This window comes from Epinephelus lanceolatus, chromosome 16 (assembly GCF_041903045.1).
Source record: "Epinephelus lanceolatus isolate andai-2023 chromosome 16, ASM4190304v1, whole genome shotgun sequence".
NCBI lineage: Eukaryota > Metazoa > Chordata > Actinopteri > Perciformes > Serranidae > Epinephelus > Epinephelus lanceolatus.
Window position 1 is genome coordinate 17,051,410 of NC_135749.1, and position 24,866 is coordinate 17,076,275.

Sequence of the window (24,866 nt, forward strand, 5' to 3'; positions counted from 1 at the left end):
TGGCAGTTGATGTTTTTTAATCACATTAGAGCTGAGGAATAAAAATAAACACAAAGAGCATGAGAGCGCAGCACACAGAGTGTCTCGGTTAACCACATATTTATACATATATTTATATAATTGAGCCATTTCTGCCACTTGTATAGCCTCTGATTGTAACACAGAAATAAACCAACATTCCCTGGGTGAGAGATAGAGAGAGAGAGAAGAGCGAAAGAAAAAAGAGAGCACAACTCTCAACCGTCATCATCTACATTAGAAAACCTACAGGCCATTCTTTTTTTATAGGTTTATACATCAGCGAGGCATCAGTATTCATTACAAAAATAGGAATATAGTTGATATAGAAGCACTGGGGGTTGATTGAGTGGGTGGGGCGGTGAGGATGTGGCTGTGCCCTCCCATCAGTGAAGCAATGACCACCCATCCGCCCACCCAACACATACACCCAAACCAGGAAACGAAGAGCCATCCTAGGATCCTGTGCGCCTCCGTTGAGTGTTGTACAGCAGTCCAGCCCAGACAAAGAGTCAGTTATCAGTGGAAACCAGTTAGGGTTTAAATTAAACAATTAGTAAACCATTAGAAAATAAGTACGTAAAAAAATAACCTTACAGATAGAAGAGGGGGTTAGTGCATTGATGCAAGTTGAGATAGTTTAAGAAAAGTGCCATCAGAACCCAGAAATCATGAACCCAGATAGAGAAGGGAGGGCGAAATGAAAAGGAGGAAGGAGTAAGAGGTGGCAAATTAATAAAAGGTTTCAGAGAGAAGTGCAAAGCAGCTCCAAGGTCACCCTTTACTCGGGTTTCTATAGCTGCTGTTAGTGAGAGAAAACAAAAGATGAGAGGGGAGGGAGCTAATGGTGATGAAGTGTTATTGCTGGGGGGGATTTTTTTATTTGGTGTTAACTGGTGAGAAGAGGAATGAGGGGATGGAGAGGGGAGTTATTGCTGAGGGTAGTAGGGCTGCTGCTGAGGGGGTTGCTGGGGGTAACCAGGGTAGGGCTGTCCTGCAGGAGGGGCTCCTGGGTAGCCACCCTGTCCTGGAGTCGCCTGATAGGGCATGTAGGGCACATTGGGCATGTTGTACTGGCCATAAGCGTAGGGATTGTAGCCCATAGGCATCTGGAAGTACCTGCGTGGACACCACAACAGAGAAGACAAATATGAAAGTGATAATAACCAAAGTTAAAGTATTAAAGGAATAGTTCAGCATTTTGGGAAATATGCTTATCTGCTTTTCCTTCCAAGAGTAAAACAGGAAGATCAATACTACTCTCATCTCTGTGTGGTTCAGTACGGAGCTGGAGCATGAGACTTTACTTGGGTGGGGCACCCAGGTATATTAACGGCTGCAAAGAGCAAATTTGGCGACCCATTTTAGCATTTTTTATTCTCTATCCACGCCATCTGAGAGAACAACACCATCCGTGACCCATTAAGATTAAGTTTGAGTTGAGTTGAGTTGAGTTGAGTTAAGTTGAGTTAAGTTAAAGTAAAGTGAAGTGAATTTACTTTATTAATCCCCCTGAGGGGAAATTCAATGTTTTCACTCTTACTTGTCAATTACACACAGGTCCGAAAGACACACACATGCACTAACAGGACCTATACATGCACAAAGTGAAGGGATGTCAGAGTGAGGAGGCTGCCCTTAGTGAGGCGCCAGAGCGGTTGGGGGGTTCGATGCCTTGCTCAAGGGCACCTCGGCAGTGCCCAGGAGGTGAACTGGCACCTCTCCAGCCACCAGTCCACGCTCCTTACCTACGACCACAGCCGAGGCAGAGGTGCCCCAAAGTGTCAGTGTTGTGTCAAAGTCTGTTCCCCTGTATAACAGTGTTCTCCTGCTATTAAAAGATGCTTCCTGTAGCGCCCCATTCGTAGTTAGCGCCAGGGATGAGGTTTGGTCCAGATTTAGGAAGGTGGAAACACACATTCACTGGGAGACTGTCTTTGACACAACACCAGCTCGCAATATGGCCTACTTTCTCCACGAATGAATAAGGCAAGAAAATGCACTGATAATCAATTATAAATTATATAAATGATATTATTATATCCGTAATGATCAAATATGATAAATAATAAAATAAACAACCCATGCATGCCAGATCTTTTGATTTTCCCATCTCCCTGCTGTCCTCCTGGAGCTTCTATTCCTCCGTGTTTTACCCTCCACATGATTAAATTTCAAAATCTGTTAATTCACTATGTTTATTAAAAATAGCCAGATATCACTGCTGTTTATAATTGTGATTGTTTAATTACATACTCCTTCCACATATTTGTCAGTTGTGTCTATACACAGCTAGAGAGACGAGCAGACAGACAGAGATGATGAAGACTAGCTCTATGTTTGATTGAAGAAGAGCATAATGATATGTATAATGTATATGAAATTAATAGAAATATTCAATGAAACAAAACATCGCATTAAAGGTCTCGTGTATTTGTGTGTTTTTCATGTGTAGTAAAAAACTTTTGTGCCCTTTTCGCCGTATAGTACATTTCTGTGGGAAACACTGGAAGAGCTCGCCTGGCTCTGTCTGAAACCAGCGCACTGAAAGCTCAATAATTAACTTGTTATATCCATTTAATTCGAAATGTAAGACATATTGATAGTCAAAGTGAAGGGCAACAGCTACCCTGGCGTCAAGGCTGATTACCTTGCAACCTCATGGAAACGACAAGGCACAAAACAGATACAATGTGTTAATATGTGAGCTGTAGAGATGCTAGCTGTCTCTCTTAGATCCAGTCCTCATGCTAAGCTATTGTGGAATTAGCTTATGGTGTCGGCTCCATGTCGACGCAGAGCCTACGCTGTAGCCTAATGTGCAGCTCCCCAGAAATGTTTATACAATGTAAAATGCCATAGGCTTGTGCTAATAACGTTAGCATGTTGTATTTGTGGGGAAATGTGTCCAGATAAACCCAAGTGTCTGTGAATGCTGTGAGTTATAGTGAAGCTGTTTTGTGTACTTGTGTTTGAAATCGTGTCTATTAAGCCATGTTTAAGGTGTGTTTTGAGAGGACTAAACTCTATAGCACTTCACAGAAACCTCCACGACCGACTTGTGTTTTGGAGGTGTAACTGCAGAGTGACACAGACACACCACTGCACAAGTATAAATGTTCACAATGATGTAGGCAACGTGCGTAGGCTATGGCATAGGGTCTGCCGCACAACTATAAATCCCGCTTAACAGGGTGCTGCTGGCTCCAGCAACCTATTTACTGTACAGACATGAGAGTGAACATGTCATCGAACTCTCGGCAAGAAAGCCAATGAGCATATTTCCCAAACTATTCCTTTAATATATTACAAGTAATTTCTAGCCAAACCATGTATCTGAGCAGAGACGTGTTTTCAGAACAACTTAAGGGGTCAACTGATTCAGACTGAATGAAGGACTTTCTTTTACCATCAACAATCTAAGAAGGAGCTGTGGGGGAGAATGAAATCATGTTCTCTCTGTCCTGACCTTATGTGGGCCAGTTTGTACTCAGAAATAAGGATGTTGTGACGTGACACTCACCCTGGATAGCCTTGATAGCTGGGGTAAGGTGGTCCCTGAGCCTGGGATGGTGGGGCCATAGGTGGTGGGTTGGTGTTGGGAGGGCCAGTGGGTGGTGCATTGGTGGGAGTGGTAGAGGCTGCCTGGGGGGTGAAGGTTGGTGGAGGAGGCCTGGCTGGGGGCATGGGCTTCGTCTGGGGTTGCTGCTGTGGTTGTTGAGGCTGCTGGGCCTAGCAGGTGGAGAAAAAGACGACATTCAGATCAATATGTAACCATCAGCCTCATGTCTGCTGGAATCGTACTGAACGTTTGGGCTTTGTTTTTGTTTGTTGGAGTGGCTGCTTACAAAGACGGTCCTGGGTGCAGGGGTGGGGCCGCCAGCGGGGGCAGCTGGGGTACTCTGATAGGCGGGAACGTTAAAGGATGGAGCACTGGGCTCTCGGGCGATGCTCTGCTGCAGGTCCCTGAAACAAGAATTCAAGCGTCACAAACAGTGACTGTGCTGCAGTGTCTCCTTCATATTCACCGCGTTCTTACACTGCAACACACCTAGAAACTAAGTGGCCTCGAGTGTTAAAATCTAAATCAGACAATAAACTAGAAACAAACTGCTGACCGGCCTACCTTTACTCCCAGGCCAGCTCATATTACTGCCACACAAACCAATCAAATAGACAAAAACCAGGTGAGTACATACTTAAGTAGTTCATCCCGCTCTGTCTTTCGAGCGAAAACGATGTCGCTGCATTTGTTCTGGAACTTAAGCAGGATTTCTGTCAAGTCGTTGTAGAACTGAGGAGGGGAAAAACAAAAGGGGACAACAATAAATCACCCGACTTGCAAACCACCCTGACTCATAAAAAAACAAAACAAAACAACCCCTAAACAAATAAAAGAAGAAAGTTTCCGACAAGATATGCATTACTGCAGCACAGCGCATCCTTGCTGAGGCACGTGTGTGCCGGTGTGTTGTGCTGAGCGAGTACCTTGGTGCCTTCACGCAGGTTGCTGGTGATCTCAATGTAGCTGTCGTGGGCTGAAGCCAGCTTCTTCAGGACCTCCTCCCTCTGGTTGGCCTCCGTGTTGGACTGCTTCAGACTGCTGAACTCCTGGTGGGATGTCTGGAATGAGATCACACGTTGAAAACAGATCACAGGTTGAGGAGATTAACTGCTGACACCTCTAAGAACACAAGGATATTTATGCACAGTATTCTATAAATTATTTCTTCACATAGTGGCACTTGGCCACTGAGAGGGTAAACTGGGTCTCACTCACTCTTTGGACTTTATCTGCACCTGTGTGATCCGCTACAGCAGCTGAAGCTATAAATATAGAATTGAACTGAATAGATCAGACCCATTGTCGCCAACACCCGATTCAGCTAAATGTGTCACCATCATCCAATATCAGTATCTGATCAGTGCATCCCCTCCTATACTGCTCAATTTCAGGTTCATACTTGTATTTTGGGTTTCTACCAGAACACATTTACATGCTCCAACTGTCAAAAATACTTGAGCTGGTGCACCTGTATTCACACTGTCTGAAATGCTCCATTTTAGCGCCTGTCTCTTAAAAAAAGCCCAGTCTGCTCTGATTAGCCAGTGTTTCCAGGTCTTCTGTATCTCAGCGTCTCTGCATCATTTATGTCCCGAATACCAGCACTTTTTACTGTGAAAAATCCCCAATAAATTTGAAATACAACTGGACATGTTTCAGCAGGATGATCCAAATCTGGACCCGGGAGAAGTTGATAACATCTGCAACCAAGAGTACATGTTTCCCTGACGTTAGCATGTAGCTACATGTAGCAGTTAGGGCTGAAATAATTGAATAATTCAATTACTAAAAAGCCTCGAGCCATATGGCGCTGGTGTCAGTCACATTACTTATTCTCAGTTTTATTATCCATACTTTCATCCAAAACATTTCAGAGTTTTTCCTGGGAAAAAGAATTTGTAACTTTTGTGGACGCTACCATGCCACTCCGTCAATTAATTAACTTCACTACTGAAAAGCTATTTGACACAGAAAGTAGTGATGTTACCTCCACGCTACTGAGAATGCCGTTAAATTCGTAACGTCGCTACTCGTAGTGAGCTGCTGCCTAACATTGATTATTTTTGACAGCATGAGAAATAGCGCCATGGTGAGTGCCTGTGAAATCAGTCATTTGTGTGACTCTCATGCTGACTGTGTGATGGTTGACAGCTCTGACTTTCAAAACAGGAAACAGATTTGTTGCTCATTTCACTCTCACAGGTATTACTTCGACATACGTTTAAGTTACCTTTACTTAGCTGGAACACTGGAAACTCCTATTGTGAGCATCTGACATTGTAATATGATATATATATATAACAGAAAATAGGAAAGAGCATGAGAGGCTCCCTTTAAGCTGGTAGAGGGTAGAAAACTGCTGATACACAACTTGAATAAGAAATGCTCTCTGCTAAATGAATAATCTCTTTCTGAAACAACAATCTTCCCAAACTGTGTGTGTGTGTGTTTGTTTACCTGAACTTGCCCCAGCAGCTCTTCCTGCGTGCGGAGGGTGGCCTGTACCCTCTGGTTGTAGCTACCGTACAACTGGTCGAGCTGGGAGAGCGACAGCTGCTCCTCACTAATGGCCCCGTCCTGGGCGAGCGCGGTCAGGAAGGTGGTAGACATGTCAAAGGTCACGCCCTTAATCTCTCCCTCCAGGGTTTCCCTCTCCTTCTTCATCTCATCCAGCTGGGTGAGCTGAGAGCGCAGCACATTCACTACCTGGGTGAAGATGGAGGAGACGGACACGGTGAACAAAGACCAGTGAACTATCCGACAATGATCCCTGACCTCTCGCCCTCATGATGACTGCAATATACTGCTGTTTTTCAGTTTAGCATGACCACAGTGTAGCTGTGGGGGGACATGCACTTCTTCCTCGCGCTTTCCCAGTTCTGCTTGCTTAGTTATTTAAGTTCCCCCGTGACACACCATGCAAAGTCAGCAAACAAAATGAAAAATGGAGCTACAGTGGGGAGGAGGGCCGGGGCCATAAAGCACACAGTGTCCACCGGGTGCTTCTGTACAGCAGGAGTCGACGTTTATGTAGCACACACAAACACCTCAGGATGAGGCGACACATCCTGAACTCAAAAACCAACCGTACCAATAAAAAGTTTTACGTTATCTGTCCATACAAACACATATATAGACAAACCTCGCTGCCCTGCAGTGTCTTGGTCGGGTTGGCGGAGGGGATGGCAGCATTGAGCTCGTTCTCTGGTTTACACAGCAGGGCGATCATCTCACAGTGGGTGTTGTAGCGGTCTCTCACCACCTGGTCCGCCTGTACTGCTTTGTCCAAGACGTTGCGGAAGTTAGCGCCCTCTGGGGGAGAGAAGGGAGGAAGGGAGGTAAGGAAAGATGAGACTAGGAGCATTGTTCAGCCAACAGTGGAGAACATGAAGACAAACTTAAGGAACAAAGAAGCACGACAAAAAGGAAACGTGTGTGTGTGTGTGTGTGTGTGTGTGTACAGAGACTGTGATGGATGACACGTCTCCACATAATCACATTGTACAAAAATGAAGCCAAAATATCCTGGACATAGCCGCTGCCATTGTGTGCTGGTGATGTCATTTAGAGCCAGAGTCTGTGCAATAGCGATCTCTGAAATATCAAGTTTCTGCCCACATATCTATCTGACCAATCCTGAGCAGCTCTATTGATCGTGAGTACACTGATTGGCACACAGCTGTCAATCATGATGTTAAACCCCCTTTTTATAGTATTAAATAACGAGATTTTCACATACTTCAGTGTAATAAAAACTAAAACGACAGATGTAAATGTATCTGAGGTGTACTTAGATCTTTTAGTTTGGGCCATGTCCCATCTGCTAACATAGAGGGGCGGGGTTTATGACCTATACTGCAGCCAGCCATCAGGGGGCGATCATGATGTTTTGGCTTCACTTTTCAGGAGCTGTCATGTCGTCCATCTTTATTATACATGCTACGGTGTGTACCTGCACGAAGGGGCTTGTAGAGATCTCCAGAGGGGGTTCTGTTCCAGCGCTGGTTGAACTTGGTTCTCAGCTCGTTGTCTGTCGTCTCCTCATCGTCCAGCATCTTCAAAGACTGAAGACAACACAACATACAAACACACTGAGTACCTTAAAGATAGACAGAGTAGATCTTCAAACGATTACACCTTTATTATTATTGCTTTGTAATTTGAAAGTCATGTGTAAGTATTATCAGCCACCTCGTTGCAATTATATAAACTGATGATGTCATGTAGGGCAGCAACTAACAATTATCAATTAATTTTAGTGATTTATCAATGAATTATTTTGTCGATAAAATGTCAGAAAATAGCGGACGGCTAAATTTTTCTTTGATGAAAACAATTATTCAATTATCAAAATCGATAATGAACATTTCCTGTGTTTATTAAGTTTTCTGCACCAGCGCACAGCTTTGTGTGGTTTGGTTTTGGAGGCGGTTTGGTGTGGCTTCTGCAGTGATGCAAGTGCTGCGCCGTTCCATCGTGGTGAAGAGGGAGCTGAGCCGGAAGGCGAAGCTTTTGATTTACTGGTCCATCTACGTCCCAACCCTCACCTATGGTCATGAGCTCTGGGTAGTGACTGAAAGAATGAGATTGCGGATACAAGTGGCCAAAATGAGTTTCCTCCGTGGGGTGGCTGGGCTCAGCCTTAGAGATAGGGTGAGGAGCTCGGACATCTGGAGGGAGCTCGGAGTAGAGCTGCTGCTCCTTTGTGTCCAAAGGGGTCAGTTGAGGTGGTTCGGAAATCTGATCAGGATGCCTCCTGGGTGCCTCCCGCTGGAGATGTTTCAGGCACATCCAACTGGTAGGAGGCCCTGGGGCAGACCCAGAACACACTGCAGGGATTACATATCTCATCTGGCCTGGGAACGCCTTGGGGTCCCCCAGGAGGAGCTGGAAAGTGTTGCTAGGAAGAGGGACATCTGGGGTGCTAAGCCTGGCAACCTGGCCCTGGATAAGCAGATGACGATGGAAGGGTGGATGGATTAAATTTTTCTTTAAATCAATCAACTGATTGTTCCAGCACATCTTTCATATCTAATAATACCCATAAATATTAGTTGGCTGGCAGAAATACACTTTTCTGGGGTTTTTTTTTCACTTTCATTTTTCAGTTATGGCTCTTTGTCTTTTACAACAAAACTACTTTTTGGGGGAATTTAGGACATTTTGGTGTGGACTTCTCAACTCTGCCAACAAACTTGGAAGCAGTTTGCATTTTATGTTTTTTCTCCCGTCTGTTTTATCAAGATGTCTAAAAAAAAATAAAGGGTTGGCTGAAGCTGACGGACAAACAGTCCTTGGCCCAAAGATCAGTGGATTAGATTTCAGTGATGATCCTGATCTGGGATTTCCGCCACTGGGGACGATTATGAGTTTTTAACATTCATGTGTTCTTCTGGTAGTGGTGGTAGAAAAGCTGCTGAACAGCATTACGTTCATATGCTTTGTCAAGAAAGCACAGCCATATGACAAACAAGCTGTTTCGAAGGCGGAAGTTCTAAAAGTGCTCGCTTTACTTTTTAAATAAATTCATGGTCACAGCTTAGCCATGAGAAGATCACTGGTTACGGGATCTACAACATGCAGCAGCGTGTGTATAATCCAGTGTGTTCCTGTGTGTCTGACCTCGTCCAGGATCTCTCTGTTGCGGGTCAGAAGCTCAGGCAGGTCTTTGATTAGCTGCTCAATGTTCTGCAGTCCTCCCTGCTGCACAACGGCTCGGGCCTTCTCAGCAATGGATTGTGGGATAGAGTCTCCTGAAAGGTCCTCCAGAGCAGCCGGCAGGTTAAGGGATGCCAACACCCTGATGGACAGTCACAAAGTCAGTTATTGCTGTCTCCAAAATACCCAAACTGTTAAGCACTTAGTGGCGCAATCTAATAGAGTGATACAAGTACTTGACTGCTATTAAGGGCACTACATTAAAATCACAAGCATCTCTATCGACATTTTAATGGTGCCTGCTACGCCATCATGTTTCTGAATTTCTAATAAATCCATCCATGCATGGAGACACAAGTGTTCACAGTCATGTCCACAGGAAGGCAATCCCCCCTGCATGTACAATGACAGGCACATGCACAACAACATGTACTACACAGGACAGCGTACCCATTGCAGAGATTGGTGGCCTCTCTCATCGTCCCCACCAGTCTGTTTACAGTCTCAGCCTTCCTCTGGTTGTAAATGCTCATGGACTGCTGCACCGCCATGGGGACCATCTTCTCAAACAAGTCTGAAGAGACAGGAACAACATAAACAACTGATTAAAAAAACATGCCACATAGAGAGAGCTGTGGTTAAGATCCCATCTGGAGTCATTCGGTCCCTATACAGTAAGTCTGAGGTTATGTTTTTAGAGAGTTTGGATGAGAGTGCGCTGAAACAAAGAGGGTGTCTTATATTAAGTGTCTTTGAATTAGAATTTGCTTCAGAAATTCTCAGCTCGCAGCTTGTTTTTAAAACATCTGGGTACAGAAATCTACATTTTTACTTAATGATAAAAATTAATTACAGTAAATCATGGTGAATATCACAAAAACAACATACTATGCAGTGTACTATGTGAAAGAAAAATAGAGTTCACTAAGAAGCACAAATGCCAACTGAAGCTGTTACATCGGCGTAGACATAGAGCCTACGCCGTAGCCTGATGTGCACCTCAAAAGAAATGTAACTACACATCGAGCGAGGCAGACTTCCTGTTTATTTCTGTAAGCTGAAACCATTTCCCTCAGTGGAAACAAAGCTTTTATTTAATTTCACAGATAAGAAACAATAAATTGTGAAGACAATAAAGCCTCCACAAAAATAGCATTTTAACCCTTTGGGCCCTAGGCGTTTTTGGGGTATTTTTACTGCCTTTAGTTTTAAGCTCATATCACAGTCATTATAAAGGCTACATACACATGCTATATCTTGTTTTTTTTCAGGACAATCTGGGCTAACCAGATTTGCCATCATTCCATGTCCTCCTATGTGCCTGTATTTTATATTAATTTTTATATCAATGAAAAAAACAAATCCGTGTGACTAAATTCTTACATTTTTACATGTATCTCACCATAGCAAGTTGGAAAATGACATATTCTGCCATATCTGAAGAGGGGAGACTCTCTGGAATCTGGCAATATAAGAACCATGATGCTGGGACATTCTGTCACTTCACAGCTGTCCAAAACATGTGGTTTGTGCCAGGCGGACATGATTGCCAGTATTTTTTCATTATTGCAAGAAATTCCATTGACTCATTCACAAGTCAAAAATGTGTTTTATCTGAAAGAAACATGCAATATTTACATCTAAGATCATAGAAAAATAGTCAACCAAGTGCAATGATGTCCTCCAAGATAATATTTGTTTTTCAGTTTCAGTTATATACTGGGGGAACATTTTGGGCATTGGTGGGGGGGGGGGGGGCCCTCAATGTATATGGTGACTACAGCCCTGTCAACATGCATTAGGCTGCAGTTGTCTGGGTGTGCAAAGGTGAAGTGGTCTGGTCTTGAGTGTCAACTGAACAATATGGAGATATTTGCATCTTGAAAGCTGGACTACAAATGTGGATAGACAGGGAGAAACACACGCAAGCCTAAGACGTGGTAAGATATGATATTCCTCACTATATGAAGTGACTGATAACAAGATCTGTATAATGGATTGTAAAGAATTTCGTCAAGTTTTTATTTTGCAGACAATCAATCTGTATTTATAGCGTGATGGGATGACAGTACAATGATGTGTGTGGTATCCCTGGAAAGCTCTGCTCCTGCACTTTCATGTGATATGCGTGGCATTTCTGTGCGAGCCTGCATTCGCGAGTAATCCATCCAAGAGTAATGTGTGTGCAAAGCTGTATGAAAGCTCTGTTATACATCATTTTAGTGTAACTTTATCATTTTTTTTCGCTGTGAAAACATTGGATTACCGACAAGTGCTTGGCCTTCTCGGAAAGCTACAGTTCCGCTGTTTCACGTGATATGCGTGGCTTCTTGCTATGACGCACGGTCGCGGAGAAAATCCACAGAGAAGAACGGGTGTGAATTTGGACGCACTATGCGTCGTTCGGGCCCATAGGGTTAAGTCTTGTGTGCAATTTATCCTGGCTTCATATGAACAAAGGAAATCTCCGCTCGTCACTAGACTAATTTATACAATGTAAAATGCCATAGGCTTGTGCTAATAATGTTAGCATGTTGTATTTGTTTAGAAAACGTTGAGTATAAGACAGTTGTTTTGTTGGTGAATCTTGTGAGTTGTGATGGAGCCAATTTATGTGCTGTTACCTTATGTTGCTGTTGTCCCTGGCTTTGTATAAGAAGCAGGAAAAGTCTGCTAGCTGCTAGGCTAATTTATACAATGTAAAATGCCATAGGCTTGTGCTAATAACATTAGCATGTTGTATTTGTGGGGAAAATATGTCCAGATAAAGACAAGTGTTTGTCTGTGAATGCTGCGAGTTATAGTGAAGCTGATTTGTGTACTTGTGTTTGAAACTGTCTCTATTAAGCCATGTTTAATGTGTGTTTAATGTGTGTTTAATGTGTGTTCTGAATCAACTAAACTTTACAGCACTTCACAGAAACCCTGCCTCCGACTAGTGTTTTGGAGGTATAACTGCAGAGTGACACAGACACACCACCGCGCAAGTATAAATACTCACAACAGCATAGGGGACGTGCGTAGGCTACGGAGTAGGGTAAGTGTAAAGACTGGAAACAAGGGGAAACAGCTAGCCTGGCTCTATTTGAAGGTGCTGCTCTTTTCTTTTTACCACCACTATGACAGTTGCTTTCTGGGGGCCTGAACCATGAACAATAAGTAACTGACATGGACTTTGACAAGGTGTTTTATCAGGGCAAACACTTTTCTTTGTCTCTCATACTCACATAAAACTAAGTGTCTCCAAGTGAGTCAAACAATATAGGAACTGTGTTGAGTGTTTGTGTATCTTGCCTGAGAATTTCTGGCTGAGTGGAGGTGTGATGGCGGTGGCTTTGACCAGCGCTGCCTTGCCGATGTGCTCGAGATCCTTGACCTCAGGCACGCGGTCGTGGTAGATAAAGTCATTGTCTTTTTTGGCTGCGGTTAGGGCTCGGTTGATCTTGTCACTCAGGTCCTTAACGCTCACATATTCGTCGTAGCGAGAGGCCACCGTCTTCACCAGCTCTGCTGCGTGCTGGAGGGACAAAAAATAGATTAATAATAATAATAAGCGTTCTAGTTTTATTATGTGGAACTTCAAGGCATGTATGTCAAAATCTAATATCTGTCCAGCTTTTTGAAGGTTACATAAGACATTTGAGATAGAAATGGAAGTGAAAGCTGTGTACCTGCAGGCGAGCGATCTCCTCTCCAAAGCGCTTCTTCTGCTTGGCCAGGATGCTCTGGTGCAGCTCAGCGTTGGCTTGCATGATGCAGTGCTTGGCAGCCAGCACCGGCAGCACTTCCTGAAAATAAAAATACTGACCAGGGAGAGGCAACCACAGAGCAACACGCAGGCACGCAAACAGATATATACACGCACACGCACAATGGCAAGGCAAACCACAAAATGGCAGACGCACACCAGCGAGGTCAAATCACAAATGACATCACGAAAGCCAATCACAAACAGGCACAAGCAGTCAGAGGTGTGCAAACATAACATGAGCACACGCACAACCAATGCCAACACCACCACCACCACCACCACGACGAGGGATGCAGAAAGAAAGGAAGACAACGAGAGAGAAAACAGAACAGGCCATGAGTGTTTAATCTTTTAGCAGAAGCTGCTACACCTTCATCAAACCTCCCATAGCCATACATGTGTGTGTGCGAGTGTGTGACTGCGGCGGTGCTTGTGTGTGGTTGATTTCAGGGAAGACACAGACACAGTTTCTTCAGATATGTGGTAATATACCTGGCCTCATTTCCTGTGTGTAGCTTGTGTGCAGAGCCATCGTCACGGAGGAGAACTATGTGCTTTATAGAGTACATACGATGGGAACTGTGTTGCACCAGCTGTCCATAAATCTAGTACCTTTTTTATGAGTAAAGCCCTTCCAACATTTTTAGTATCTACCAGCTAGTTTCCAACAGGTGTTTTACTAAATGAGGTTACACTATTAAAACTTAAATACTGTCTAACCTAGAAAAAGTCTGTCGGAAAAGCAAGGAAACAATTAATAGCACTATCAAATTAAAGGCGATAAACTACTCTCACTGCAGCATGACAAACTGTAACATAACATCAAACATAAACAGTTTTAGGGGTCAAGCAAAACATCAAAATCACCTGAAATGTCAGTATGACAAGATTGTTAGGGTACAAAAGACTTATGCGAACATATCTCTCAATTTTTACATAATATAATGTCCCATATTTATGCACAAAATACACTAAGGTGAAGGGGATACTATCTCATTGTGTTTGGCAATGCAGTAGGATCAAATCTTCAAGACAGGAGGTTATAAAAACAATAGAGAAGATTATATCAAAAGACATTCCAGTGGACTTAAGTTTTTTTATTTTGGAGCTATACTTAGAAGACCACATGTACGCCAAAAGATCCTTTGCAGTGTTTGGAGAAAGGCTAACAAACCAGAGGCCTGTACTACGAAGCAGGATTTGAGTTAGCGAGGTAACTTCAGGGTTAACTCTGGGATTTCAGTACTATGAAGCTGGTTCACTTTTTACCGGGATAAATCACCGTGGCAACTTAGGCAACTTCAGGGTATCGGATCACAGCCTGTCAACACCCCGACCTCTGACCAATCAGATCACCGAGGAAAAAAGTATCCATGGATGAAAGTCCAGAGTGACAAGTAAAGAAGAGAAGCCTATATGCTGTTATAGGTCAGTGGAATAATTTTATTGTTCCAGGGCTCTGTTTTAAAGGTCAAACAAACACACTAAACACATGATTTCAGCAGGATTTTAACTAATGCAAAGTTTATTTTAGTCCGCAGTGAAAGAGTTGATGTTTTACACTCTGATTCCATCACTGTAGCTCAAAATAACATGAGACACCTGTGTGATGAGAACGAGGATAAAACGGATAATATTTTATTAGTAAATTAATCCACACACGTTATTATAAATGACACATTACAGTCAGATAGACCTCAGCAGTCAGTCACTACTTTTCCACTCTTTACTTCAGCAGCAGAAACAGTGTGGTGTTACTTTAAAGTGTTTTATTTCATCATCATCATCCAACTAAACAGCAAAAAAAATACTCTTTTCTAATGTCGCATAGGCCCATAGCTCAGTGATGCCTGCACGTAATTTAAGTCTTGGCTGATGGTGAATTTTTGGATAGTGTTTTCAATGTTTCTAGATTTTCTGTTAAATATTACAGATTGTTGGGGCGTCTGTGGCTTAGTGGTAGAGCAGGCGCCCCATGTATAAGGCTGTTGCTGCAGCGGCCGGGGTTCGAATACAGCCTGTGGCCCTTTGCTGCATGTCATCCCCTCTCTCTCTCCCCCCCTTCATGCTTACCTGTCCTGTCCATTAAAGGCAAAATGGCCCAAAAACATATCTTAAAAAAAAAAAAAAGATTGCAGATTGTTGTTTCATCCCACGCCACTGACATTTCACTGTCTTGTAATCGCAGACACTTCTGCTACCATTTCATCACATATCATATGAAGTAACCTACTTTAATCATGGTTGATGATGTCGCTTGCAATTAACACCCCCGCCTCCTTCATATGAACATGGCTGGATAGTACCAGTTATCCAGACGGCCAATATTGGACGGTGTGTTTGAAAAGGTTTGGGGACCTTTTATGCTTTTGTGAAATGAACGGATCTTTCAGATGATGAAGAGAAAGATGGGTATTCTGTAGTATAGTCTGCAATATGGTTAGTTTGAGCTCAATTTTGTGAAGACAATGACGTTTAATTTTAACATGCTTTTGGGATTTATGTGTACACAAAGGACGAATTTACATCTGAAAAGTTGTGCCTCAGTTTAAATTCACTATGAGAAAGACTTATGAACAGCTGGTGCACGTTACTGTCCTTCTTCTCCCTTAACTTTGGTTTAATTAACCTCAAAATATTAAATCTGTGGTGCAGACTTGAGGCTGTGTGTGAGTGTGTGAGTGTTTCAGTCACAGTGTTAGACAGACAGTAAGTACCTCAGATGCCCATGATTAGATGACGAGAAACCAATCAGAGTGAGAACTAGTTAAACTGCAGCTTAGTAGTAACTGACCAATCAGAGTGAGAACAGGATGGAAATGGACCAATGAGAACAGAGAGACGTTCTCACAACTTGAGTATCGCTCTTCAAGTCTATTTTACACCCATACAAAACAATACACACAATCAGACGGACGATACACACACCAAACCATACAGAACCCAGACTCTGTATGCATGTCCACCACACTGAACACATGGCTGACTGAGCACTGTTAGGGTTAGTGTGCAGCTGTGTGTGCGTCCTTCACATACCTTGGGAAGGTTGTCTTTGTACTGGCACTGCTTGAAGGCGTCGCCGTAGAAATCTGCTGCCTGATTGGCCAGCTTTGCGATGACAGCATCTTTCATCTTATCTATGGGGTGAACAAGACACTTTTTAAGAGCACAAATGAAGCAAAACATACTTAAGATAAGAAGCTGTGTTCTTGAGAATTACACATCACCAGCTGATCAGCACATCTGCTAACTGGTTACTGAACTGATTTGTTTCTCCGAGTGGTTTTCAGAGCGGTCTGCAGCTGCTGTCTGTCGTGTTACATGTATTTCACATCACCCCAATTAAACTGCTCCTACATCTTACAAAGCACTGAAACTAATTTACAACAAAAACTCTCCCCCTCAGCAGAAAACATAGGCCTAATTTTTCTAAATGAGAGCTTGTTTTATGATGTAACCTACAAAACTGTTGTGTTTTAAAACCTCTAATAAGCAAGTCTGTCGACAGAATTGGGACAGAGGCTGAGTGCAACCTGGATCAAAACTGCCTACTGCCGTCGCTACAAATGAATCTAAAGGGAAAAATGTGCATGATTAAAGATGCTTTTTATTCAAAGTGCAGCTGTTCTGCTTCGTTTATATTTGGCTGACTGGCAGATTTGTGATACCAGTGTCCGTAAACTTGCTAAACATGAGTAAACTATGCACTTTAAAACTAGAAAAGCACAATGATAGCACAGCAGTTTCTAATTAACGGTCTCTAAGTGATTTGTCATTTGGTACCTGAGGTGGCTTTGAGGAAGAAGACCTCCTGGGCCTGGGCCAGCATGATGTGGCTCAGGGTACCCACAGTCTCGGGAGAGATGTCCATGGTGGGCTCCCTGTTCAGAGCTGACAGCACTGTGTCCTTAATGTGGCCAAACGCTCCGCTGGCCAGCTGGACAGTGACACAAATAAAGAAAGAAACATGTGAGGCACGACTGACAAGACTGTCAGTGATTGGCAGCTGCTAATAGCTGATGAATCCCTCACAAATAGGGATGTTCCTAACCACTAATTTCCAAAGGGTCCAACACTGTCCAAAAAATATTGCATGAATTCTAAGAGCCATCTGAAATCACGTTTTGATAACCAAATTATATTTAAAGTGCTGCTGTGGTGCTTTGCACCATTCTTTATAAACATGGCACATTATCCCCGAAACAACGTTGTATATGCCAGTTTATTCTGACACAGCCTTCCTACAACCTTATCTCTATTTTCTAGCAAATCAATACACTGCCACACTATACTGCTTTTATGAGATGTCATCTCTGTCAAAATTACCACCTTGCTACTTGCAGAGCGGGGCAAACAGGTCACTAAGGGGGTTTTAATGTTTGTTTTTTAATTGCATGTTTTTCTAATTCTGCATTGTTAAATTGGTAGCTAACGGATATTTTTTTTTTAATTAAAAACTGGGAAGACATCACATTTCAGTGCCATATTATGCAAATCTGTCATTTAAATATGTACATCAATATAATATAAGTCTTAATAATAAGTTAAACTGACAACTCAACTCAAATTTATTATAAAGCACATTTAAAAACATCTTACATTGACCAAAGTGCTGCACAAAAGAAATATAATGCTAAAAACACATACATGAGAGGCAACATAACTGTCAGGTACACAGCTCACACCTTTAGAGACACAACACACACAGGTACGCGTCAGAGAAAACCACATCAGGGGGACTCAAACACTAATGAATAGAAATAGGTTTTGAGCCTGGACTTTGGCAGACACAGCAAAGGCACGATCACCCCTGAGCTTATGTCTGGAGCGTGGGACAGCCAGGAGCCCCAGGTCAGCTGACCAGAGGGACCTGGGCACAGAATAGGGGGTTAGAAGGTCTGTGATGTAGAATGGGACCAGACCATTAAGGGCTTTGTAAACAAACAGAACCTTAAAGTCAATTCTGAACTTAACAGGCAGCCAGTGGAGAGAGGCCAAAACAGGTGTGATGGTCTCTCCTCTGGGTTCCTGTGAGGAGTCTGGCAGCAGCGTTCTGACCCAGCTGGAGGCAGGACAGAGAGGACTGACTGATACCGGTGTACAGAGAGTTACAGTACTCTAAACAGGAGGAGATGAGAGCGTGGATGAGGTTCTCCAGGTCTTTGAGGGAGAGAAATGGGGAGAGGGAGAGTTTGGAAATGGTGCCGTGCTGGAAAGCGCCAACTAACAAAAGTAGCAACGTTTAATCGTGCACATCACTAGTCACAAGTCTAGAGTTTATTTGGGTTCGTGAAACATGTCAAAATTAACACGAGGAAACAATCTTATATTGCAAAATGCAGGTTGCAAATTTGCTGCAACAGAGCTCGACAGCTCGCATCTCTGGACACTAAAATTAACTTGAATGAATCCACATGAATGTATGAATATCTCAGTGGCAATATTAACTGATGATTGACATAGAGTGAACACTGGTGCATTTTACGTGTCTTTACACACACAGAGTGTAACTAGTTTTTCTTGTTTGTTTATGTCACATTTGTCTCTGCGGGCTGAGAAGCGGAGGAATGAATGGCAGCTATGGTTTTGCTTCTGATAAATAATCAGGAAATGCAAACACAAAATGACAGATTACATGTTGTGCTGTGTAAAGCCCAGCAGCATGAGTTACCATACCAATCATAAATGTAGGTTTGTATTCAACCAGTTTGTAAAACGTAAAAAAAGCTGACAACTCAAAATAATATTGGAAACAGTCATAATTGTACAGTCATTTTCACAAGAATTTCTAAAATCAAGCAGGACATGTCACTGCGTGTTAGTGTGCGCACCTGATAGTATCTGGCTGCAGCCTTCAGGCCCTCATCGTTGTCCAGGTTCTGCTCGGAGGCGATCTGACTGGCCAGCGCTGCTGCGTTGAACAACACGCATGTCTTCTCGTAGCCCAAACTGGCCAAAGCTGCAACACGCACACACAAACAAACACACCAGAGTGAGAAATTCTGTCAGAGAGCCTTTTTGTGCCTTTTATCTGAGTCTGTAGAGGGATTATGGTTCTTTTCAGGGACAACTTGAACTACAGAATAATACGCTTTCATAGCACACTGCCAAGTTTCCACTTAATCTGTGACCCTGAGACTGTTTTAGTTTATTTCCCACAACTAGAAAGTGAAGACAGAGAGGGGAATGTGACATCTATCTTTCATCCATTGTCAGATATCGAATGCTTTCTCATTGTGTGGGGTTGGCATTTTCTCTAAGCAACACTTTCTACTGCTTCATTCTACATTTGTCTCACACACAAAAAAAAAAAAATCCCACAGACATGAGCTCCCACAATTCACCACAGAGGACAAAAGACACAGGCGTGAACAGAATAAATGTGAAGACTGAACCCAACAAAGAGCAGTCTGAAGAATGTTATTCTCTGTTAGCAGTTAGCCTCTCACCATGATATACCTCGTGTCATGTCTTTCTGGCTCTTACTCACAAAACTTCAGTCGCTAATTTTTCTGTAAACCCTATAAAGGCACCTTGTCAGGCCTGTTTCTGGACGCAAAATAAAACAGGGATCTATTCAGTGTGAGAAAGCTTTGTTTCTCATTGTGTGTGTGTGGGACACAAAGAGATAAATAGTCGGACAGTATTAAATAGTCTGACAGATACACCCTGAGGACAAAGACCTTCACTGGCTTTAACTCTTCTTAATATGCAGCTAACCACATCCGCGTACAAACACAGTTACATGCACACATATTCTCCCATGGACACAAATGCATTTGAGGTCGCACTTACAGAGCTTGACTGAGCCGCCAAACAGCGATCCTTTATCAAAGGCATCCTTCCATGTGAAAGTTAGGCAGAGCTGTGGAGACAGAGAGACGCTTTGTTTCCAAGGTCTTCTTTTGGGGAACTTCGTCTGACCCACATGTGCGGTGACCAATCACTTACCTGGTTTTCGGAGAAGGGAAACTTGGGCTCGACGGCACACAGCTGGTCGTAGTATCTGGAGGTAGATAGAGATGGGAGCATTAAAACCAGTTTCCCAACATGTCTCAACCCAGTGACACCTCTTATTGTTTTCTACGGATCATATGTCATTGTATAGCACCAGCAAAGTTTATTTTCCCTACATAAAACATAGTTATTCAACTTTGTTTGACTCCATGGTTATCCACGCCCCACCTGGAGTGCCTCTTTGCCCCCCAAGAGGAGTCCACCCCACAGTTTGAGAACCATTTAGTTAAAGTAAAGTTATGGGAAACAAGAGATGAGTCCATACAGTAAGTCATTATTGAGAAACTTGGTTAAAGGGCAGTAATTATTGCGACATAGCTGCAGATCTGAGGCCTGAGGAAGCTCTGTCATGTCAGAAACACTTGACAATGAGTCAGGAAAAAATATCAGGACAGGCAAACACACACACACACACACACACACACACACACACACACACACACACTCACACACACACACACACCGAGAGTCAATTACAGCTCAGCTCTTCATCTTATCGGTATCTGCGTCTGCGATGTGAATAGTCTATTATTAGAAATGACAACATGCATAAGGCCCAGTTAGGGAATCCCCCATTACCAGTTCATCCACTGCGCTTTTCCGTTGGCAGGACAGACTGGAGTGCAAACATATAAGTAAACAAAGACTGGCTTTATATACAAAGCTACAAACATGTAGAGTTTATCCTCATGTTTCGCATTCAGTTACACGAGGAGGAAAGCTGAGATCGAGTGCACCTACTGAGTTAACTAAAGACAAAAAGAAAAAGCCTGGACACAACAATGGTTACCATGGTGACACAATAGCTGTGTGTCAGCGCGGCTCTGAAAAGGATAGGCCCGTTGCCCTGGCTACCTGGCACATGGCTAACAGACGACATGTGCAGGGAGCCAAGGAGCGGCGACGGACACACATGCTAGTTCCCACCTGGTTGCTAATTAGCCAGGACCACATATCTACTGACTCAAAGCCCTGATATCTTACACACAACGCATTTCAACATCACTGTGCCTTTGAGTGAGTAAGTTTAGTTAGTTAGTTATGAACCCGGATTAAAACAGTGAGAAAATCTTTCAGATCCTGTGAGAAATCTTTCCGTTTTTAGGCAGTGCATATCACTTTAAAAAACTTCCTATCAATGTCTCTCACATACTGTTTTTTAACTATAAATATAAACCAGGGATGAACTTATTCAGCAATTATTCTCCTGATACAATTATTGATAATTCAACTCTGGTCATGTGTCAATAGATCTGACACCACTTCTCTCTAGTGTGCATTGGGATCATTTTTAAACAGAGGTAACATTAGTTCAGAGAGATTGCAATGACTCTTCAAACTGGGGCCAATACTGATCCTAGGGCTGTACTGGACGCCATTTTATGTACATTCAAATTTTTAATTGAGGTTTTCAAATGAAGCTTTGAATGTCTGTCATCCACCTAAAAAAAAAGAAAACAACAAAACAAAAAAATCTTTAAACAAAATCCCCAGTTTAAATAAAGTGATTCATTGGATTAAATGCAAATTAGATCAGTTTTCTTTGATGAATAAATGTAATTATGGAGCTGCTAGATTGCTACAAGACTGTTCTGTTCATACAAGTGTGTGAGTGGCAAACGGGAGAGCAAACGGGTTTTTGACTGCAGTGATAACGTTGCTTTTGAAAGGCTAAAGCTCAGAAAACATGGACTGACGCAGAGCATTTTGTGAGGTAAAAACACAAAACTTTGAGTTATTAGAAATGTTTGGATTTACAAGTGCCACCACTGGAGTCTTATTATTAACATAGTATAATACCAATAATATTAGTGTAGGCTAATCTTTATCTGCCACTGAGCAGAAATACTGGGTTCACACAGCATTCAAATGTTGATTTAGACTTCAAACATTATGAATGAAGCTTCGAAGCTTCAAACTATTTGGTAAAGCCCTTGTGTGTCCCTATAATAAACTCAACTGAATCTGGGCAACATGACCATCAGCCACCAATTACTGGCCTCACATGTAGTATGTCTCAAAAAAAAAAAAAAGCATTACAAAGTCCTGAGTGAAAAAACCTATTGTGTTAAAAGTAAATACATGTTCTGCATTACTCCCGTTAAGCTGCGACTTAACACCCAGCACCTTGAGCTGGTATAATTTTAAATATTTAAAGAGCCTAATGTTGGCACACGCTGAACAGTTTCACTTTGCACTGTGGCTATAAAACAGCTCACGGTGGAGAAAAGTGGAAGACTGGCATCCTGCAAGTGCATACTTGGCTTACGTAATCTGGGCTCACCCTGTACATTAAATAACTCATGAGTCATAGAGAAGAAAGACTCAACTGAGAGAGGACAAAGTCTGCATCTATACGTCACCTTGGAATTCAGTATGTTGGATATCATTGAGCCAAACAACTGCAAGGTTTTCAGACATGATATGAAGGATAAGGAGCATTGATCCCAGTGGCCTTCTGCATTAGTGTTCAGTCATTAATTTATTATAAGTCTGTGTAATTGCATAAGAGCATGACAGCAGACAACAACAGCCAGGGCGGGGTAAGAGGAGCATGGGACACAGAGGAACTTTGTGTAGCAAACATGAATCCTATTTATGTCACAGTTCCTCTATGCAAAGTGGTTGGCACAGTGACATCCTTTTGCTCTTTACACTACATGTGTGTGTGTGTGTAGTTGTATGTTACAACCACAGCAGCTATTTATGATATAAAATCCACTGGCAGAGTAAATACCAGCCTCCTCTGTAGCTCATGTCTCTTCTTGCGTCTTGAGTCTAATACACACACAGTCACTTTGCTCCGTCTGCTGTTTTTTCCCCAAGTCACTGTAGATGTCTCATGTGGCCACCAGTGGACTGAAGGCCTCCACTGTGACATCTGAAAGGAGAGCGAGCTGTGCTTTGACTTCCTCTCTGGTGCTGTGTAGATGTATAGATAAATATACCTGGAAGGTGCTCATGAGTATGAATGTGCATGAATGGATTTGTGGGCAGATGGTTATCTGTGTTAATTCATAAGTTATTGTTGAAAGCTGTGACCTCTGTTCGTGTTGTGACATCAAACTGAGGAGCTGATGATCAGTCTTTTGTATAAAACTTGGCAGGTGAGCATGGTTGATTAAAGATGAGGTAGAATAATGATGACTAGTTTAACTCCAGGTTTTATGTTACACTGTCACTGGTGTATTACAGTTTTATTCTAGCTTGTGTGGCAGGTAGCATGCCCCTGTAGGCGTTTTTATATATTCCTGTTTTATACTTAAAGCACCTTATTGTGTTTGATTTTCAAGTCTGTGCGTGCTCTGTGTTTCACCTTGGGGACAATAAAGTTTAAGTTGAACGTTCAGGCTATTTATAATACTAAGGTAATGTTCACATGGAGTCACTTTGATGAACAAGCCAAAGCTAGAGCCCATAACTAGCTTGGCTAACATGGCTAATTTGACATAATAAGTCCCTGACAGTTCAGTTATACAAGTAAACAAGCACAGTCTGTTAGCCTCTGCAGGAAACTTGGCGTGAATACCGTATGAGTCAGTTATTATGGTGAGAATACCTCCTAGCATGTTAGCATGACTAACTTTAGCTCCCAGGTTAGCAACTACAAGCTAACACATCTGGGTGCGGCAATGACTTGGCTAACTCGCCGCGACGGGTGAGAAGGTCGGTCTGATTGTTAACAGTATGGCAGGTGGTTCAGGTGTGTTACAGATGGAGGACTTCCTACCTGAGCAGTATCTCCAGGGAGCTCTCGTGTTTGTCCAGCGGCCTTCCCAGCGCGTTCCTGCGGAGCTTGTTCAACTCCTCCACGGCGCGGATATACTCCGCCTGCTCCTCTCCAGCTGGGTACGATGCTGTCACAAATTTCGACAGCGGTTTCACCAGATCCACCTCGGAGGACTTCTTTAACGGGACTGAAATAAACGTCGCCATTTCGGCCCGTAAAAGCGATTTATATAATCAGAAAAACAGAGACGATTAGCGACCAGCGAACACAAACAACAGAGAGCGACCCACTTCCTGGATCCTGACAGGGAACGTCAAATTACGTCATGGGAACGGAGAGGCGCACCGCGCAGACTCAGTACGGTGCTAATGAGACATGAACTGGACTGACGGAAAATTAGCCTTATCTGATCACAGCCACTGTTTTATTTCCATGACTGCACAGCATGGCCGGATTAACCCCATAGGAGGCCTGAGGGCAAAAATTAGCTGGTGGGCCCGTAAACCCCCCTGTTACTCTCCATTTCTATTTAATGTATAGTATTCCTATGCAAAATGGCCCCTGGTTGAAGGTAAATAGATGAATACCACATTCAACTACTCAGGTTAATAAAGATAGACCAATATAAAATGTAACCATAAAGTTGTGAAACCATTCAATAATTATTTTTGAAAGTTTGCTTTTCATTATGACATTCCATTCTATATTATTATTATTATTATTATTATTATTAAAAATAAAAATAAATAATAATGATAATAATGATAATAATATGGGGCCTGAGAGCAAAAATTACATATTTTCCATACATTTTCATTTCCCATAATAATAATAATAATAATAATAATAATAATAATAATAATAATAGTAATAATAACAGAATGGGTCATTTTTTAAAATTAATTATTATCAGGTTTTATTTAAAAATGACCATTTTCCATACCTTTTTATTTCTCATGATAATAATAATAATAATAATGACAATGATTATGATAACAGAATGGGTCATTTTTTTAAAATAAATTATTATCAAGTTTTATTTTAAAATGACCATTTTCCGTACCTTTTTATTTCCTATCATTTTTCAACCATTTTGTTTTTATGTAATTTATGTATTCCGTCCCCTA

At 42.4% G+C, this 24,866-nt stretch overlaps 1 protein-coding gene across 2 annotated transcripts; it reads right to left on the reverse strand.

Annotated features, from left to right (window-relative positions):
• Positions 1-24,056, reverse strand: pdcd6ip (programmed cell death 6 interacting protein). Of its 2 annotated transcripts, none has more exons than XM_033637046.2 (18): positions 23,740-24,056; positions 19,944-19,998; positions 19,788-19,857; positions 18,824-18,951; positions 16,776-16,929; positions 16,029-16,129; positions 12,913-13,029; positions 12,536-12,758; positions 9,692-9,815; positions 9,206-9,383; positions 7,536-7,647; positions 6,726-6,895; positions 6,041-6,289; positions 4,507-4,641; positions 4,218-4,312; positions 3,867-3,984; positions 3,542-3,750; positions 1-1,137 (listed from the first exon to the last, which is right to left on the reverse strand). In XM_033637046.2, the coding sequence occupies exons 1-18, from the start codon at positions 23,943-23,945 to the stop codon at positions 948-950; spliced, it is 2,634 nt and encodes an 877-aa protein (XP_033492937.2). In that variant the 5' UTR covers positions 23,946-24,056; the 3' UTR covers positions 1-947. The 2 variants fall into 2 exon arrangements, with proteins under 2 accessions (XP_033492937.2, XP_033492936.2); XM_033637045.2 differs by having other exon boundaries at positions 12,913-13,044.
• Between the last annotated feature and the right edge of the window lie 810 nt (positions 24,057-24,866).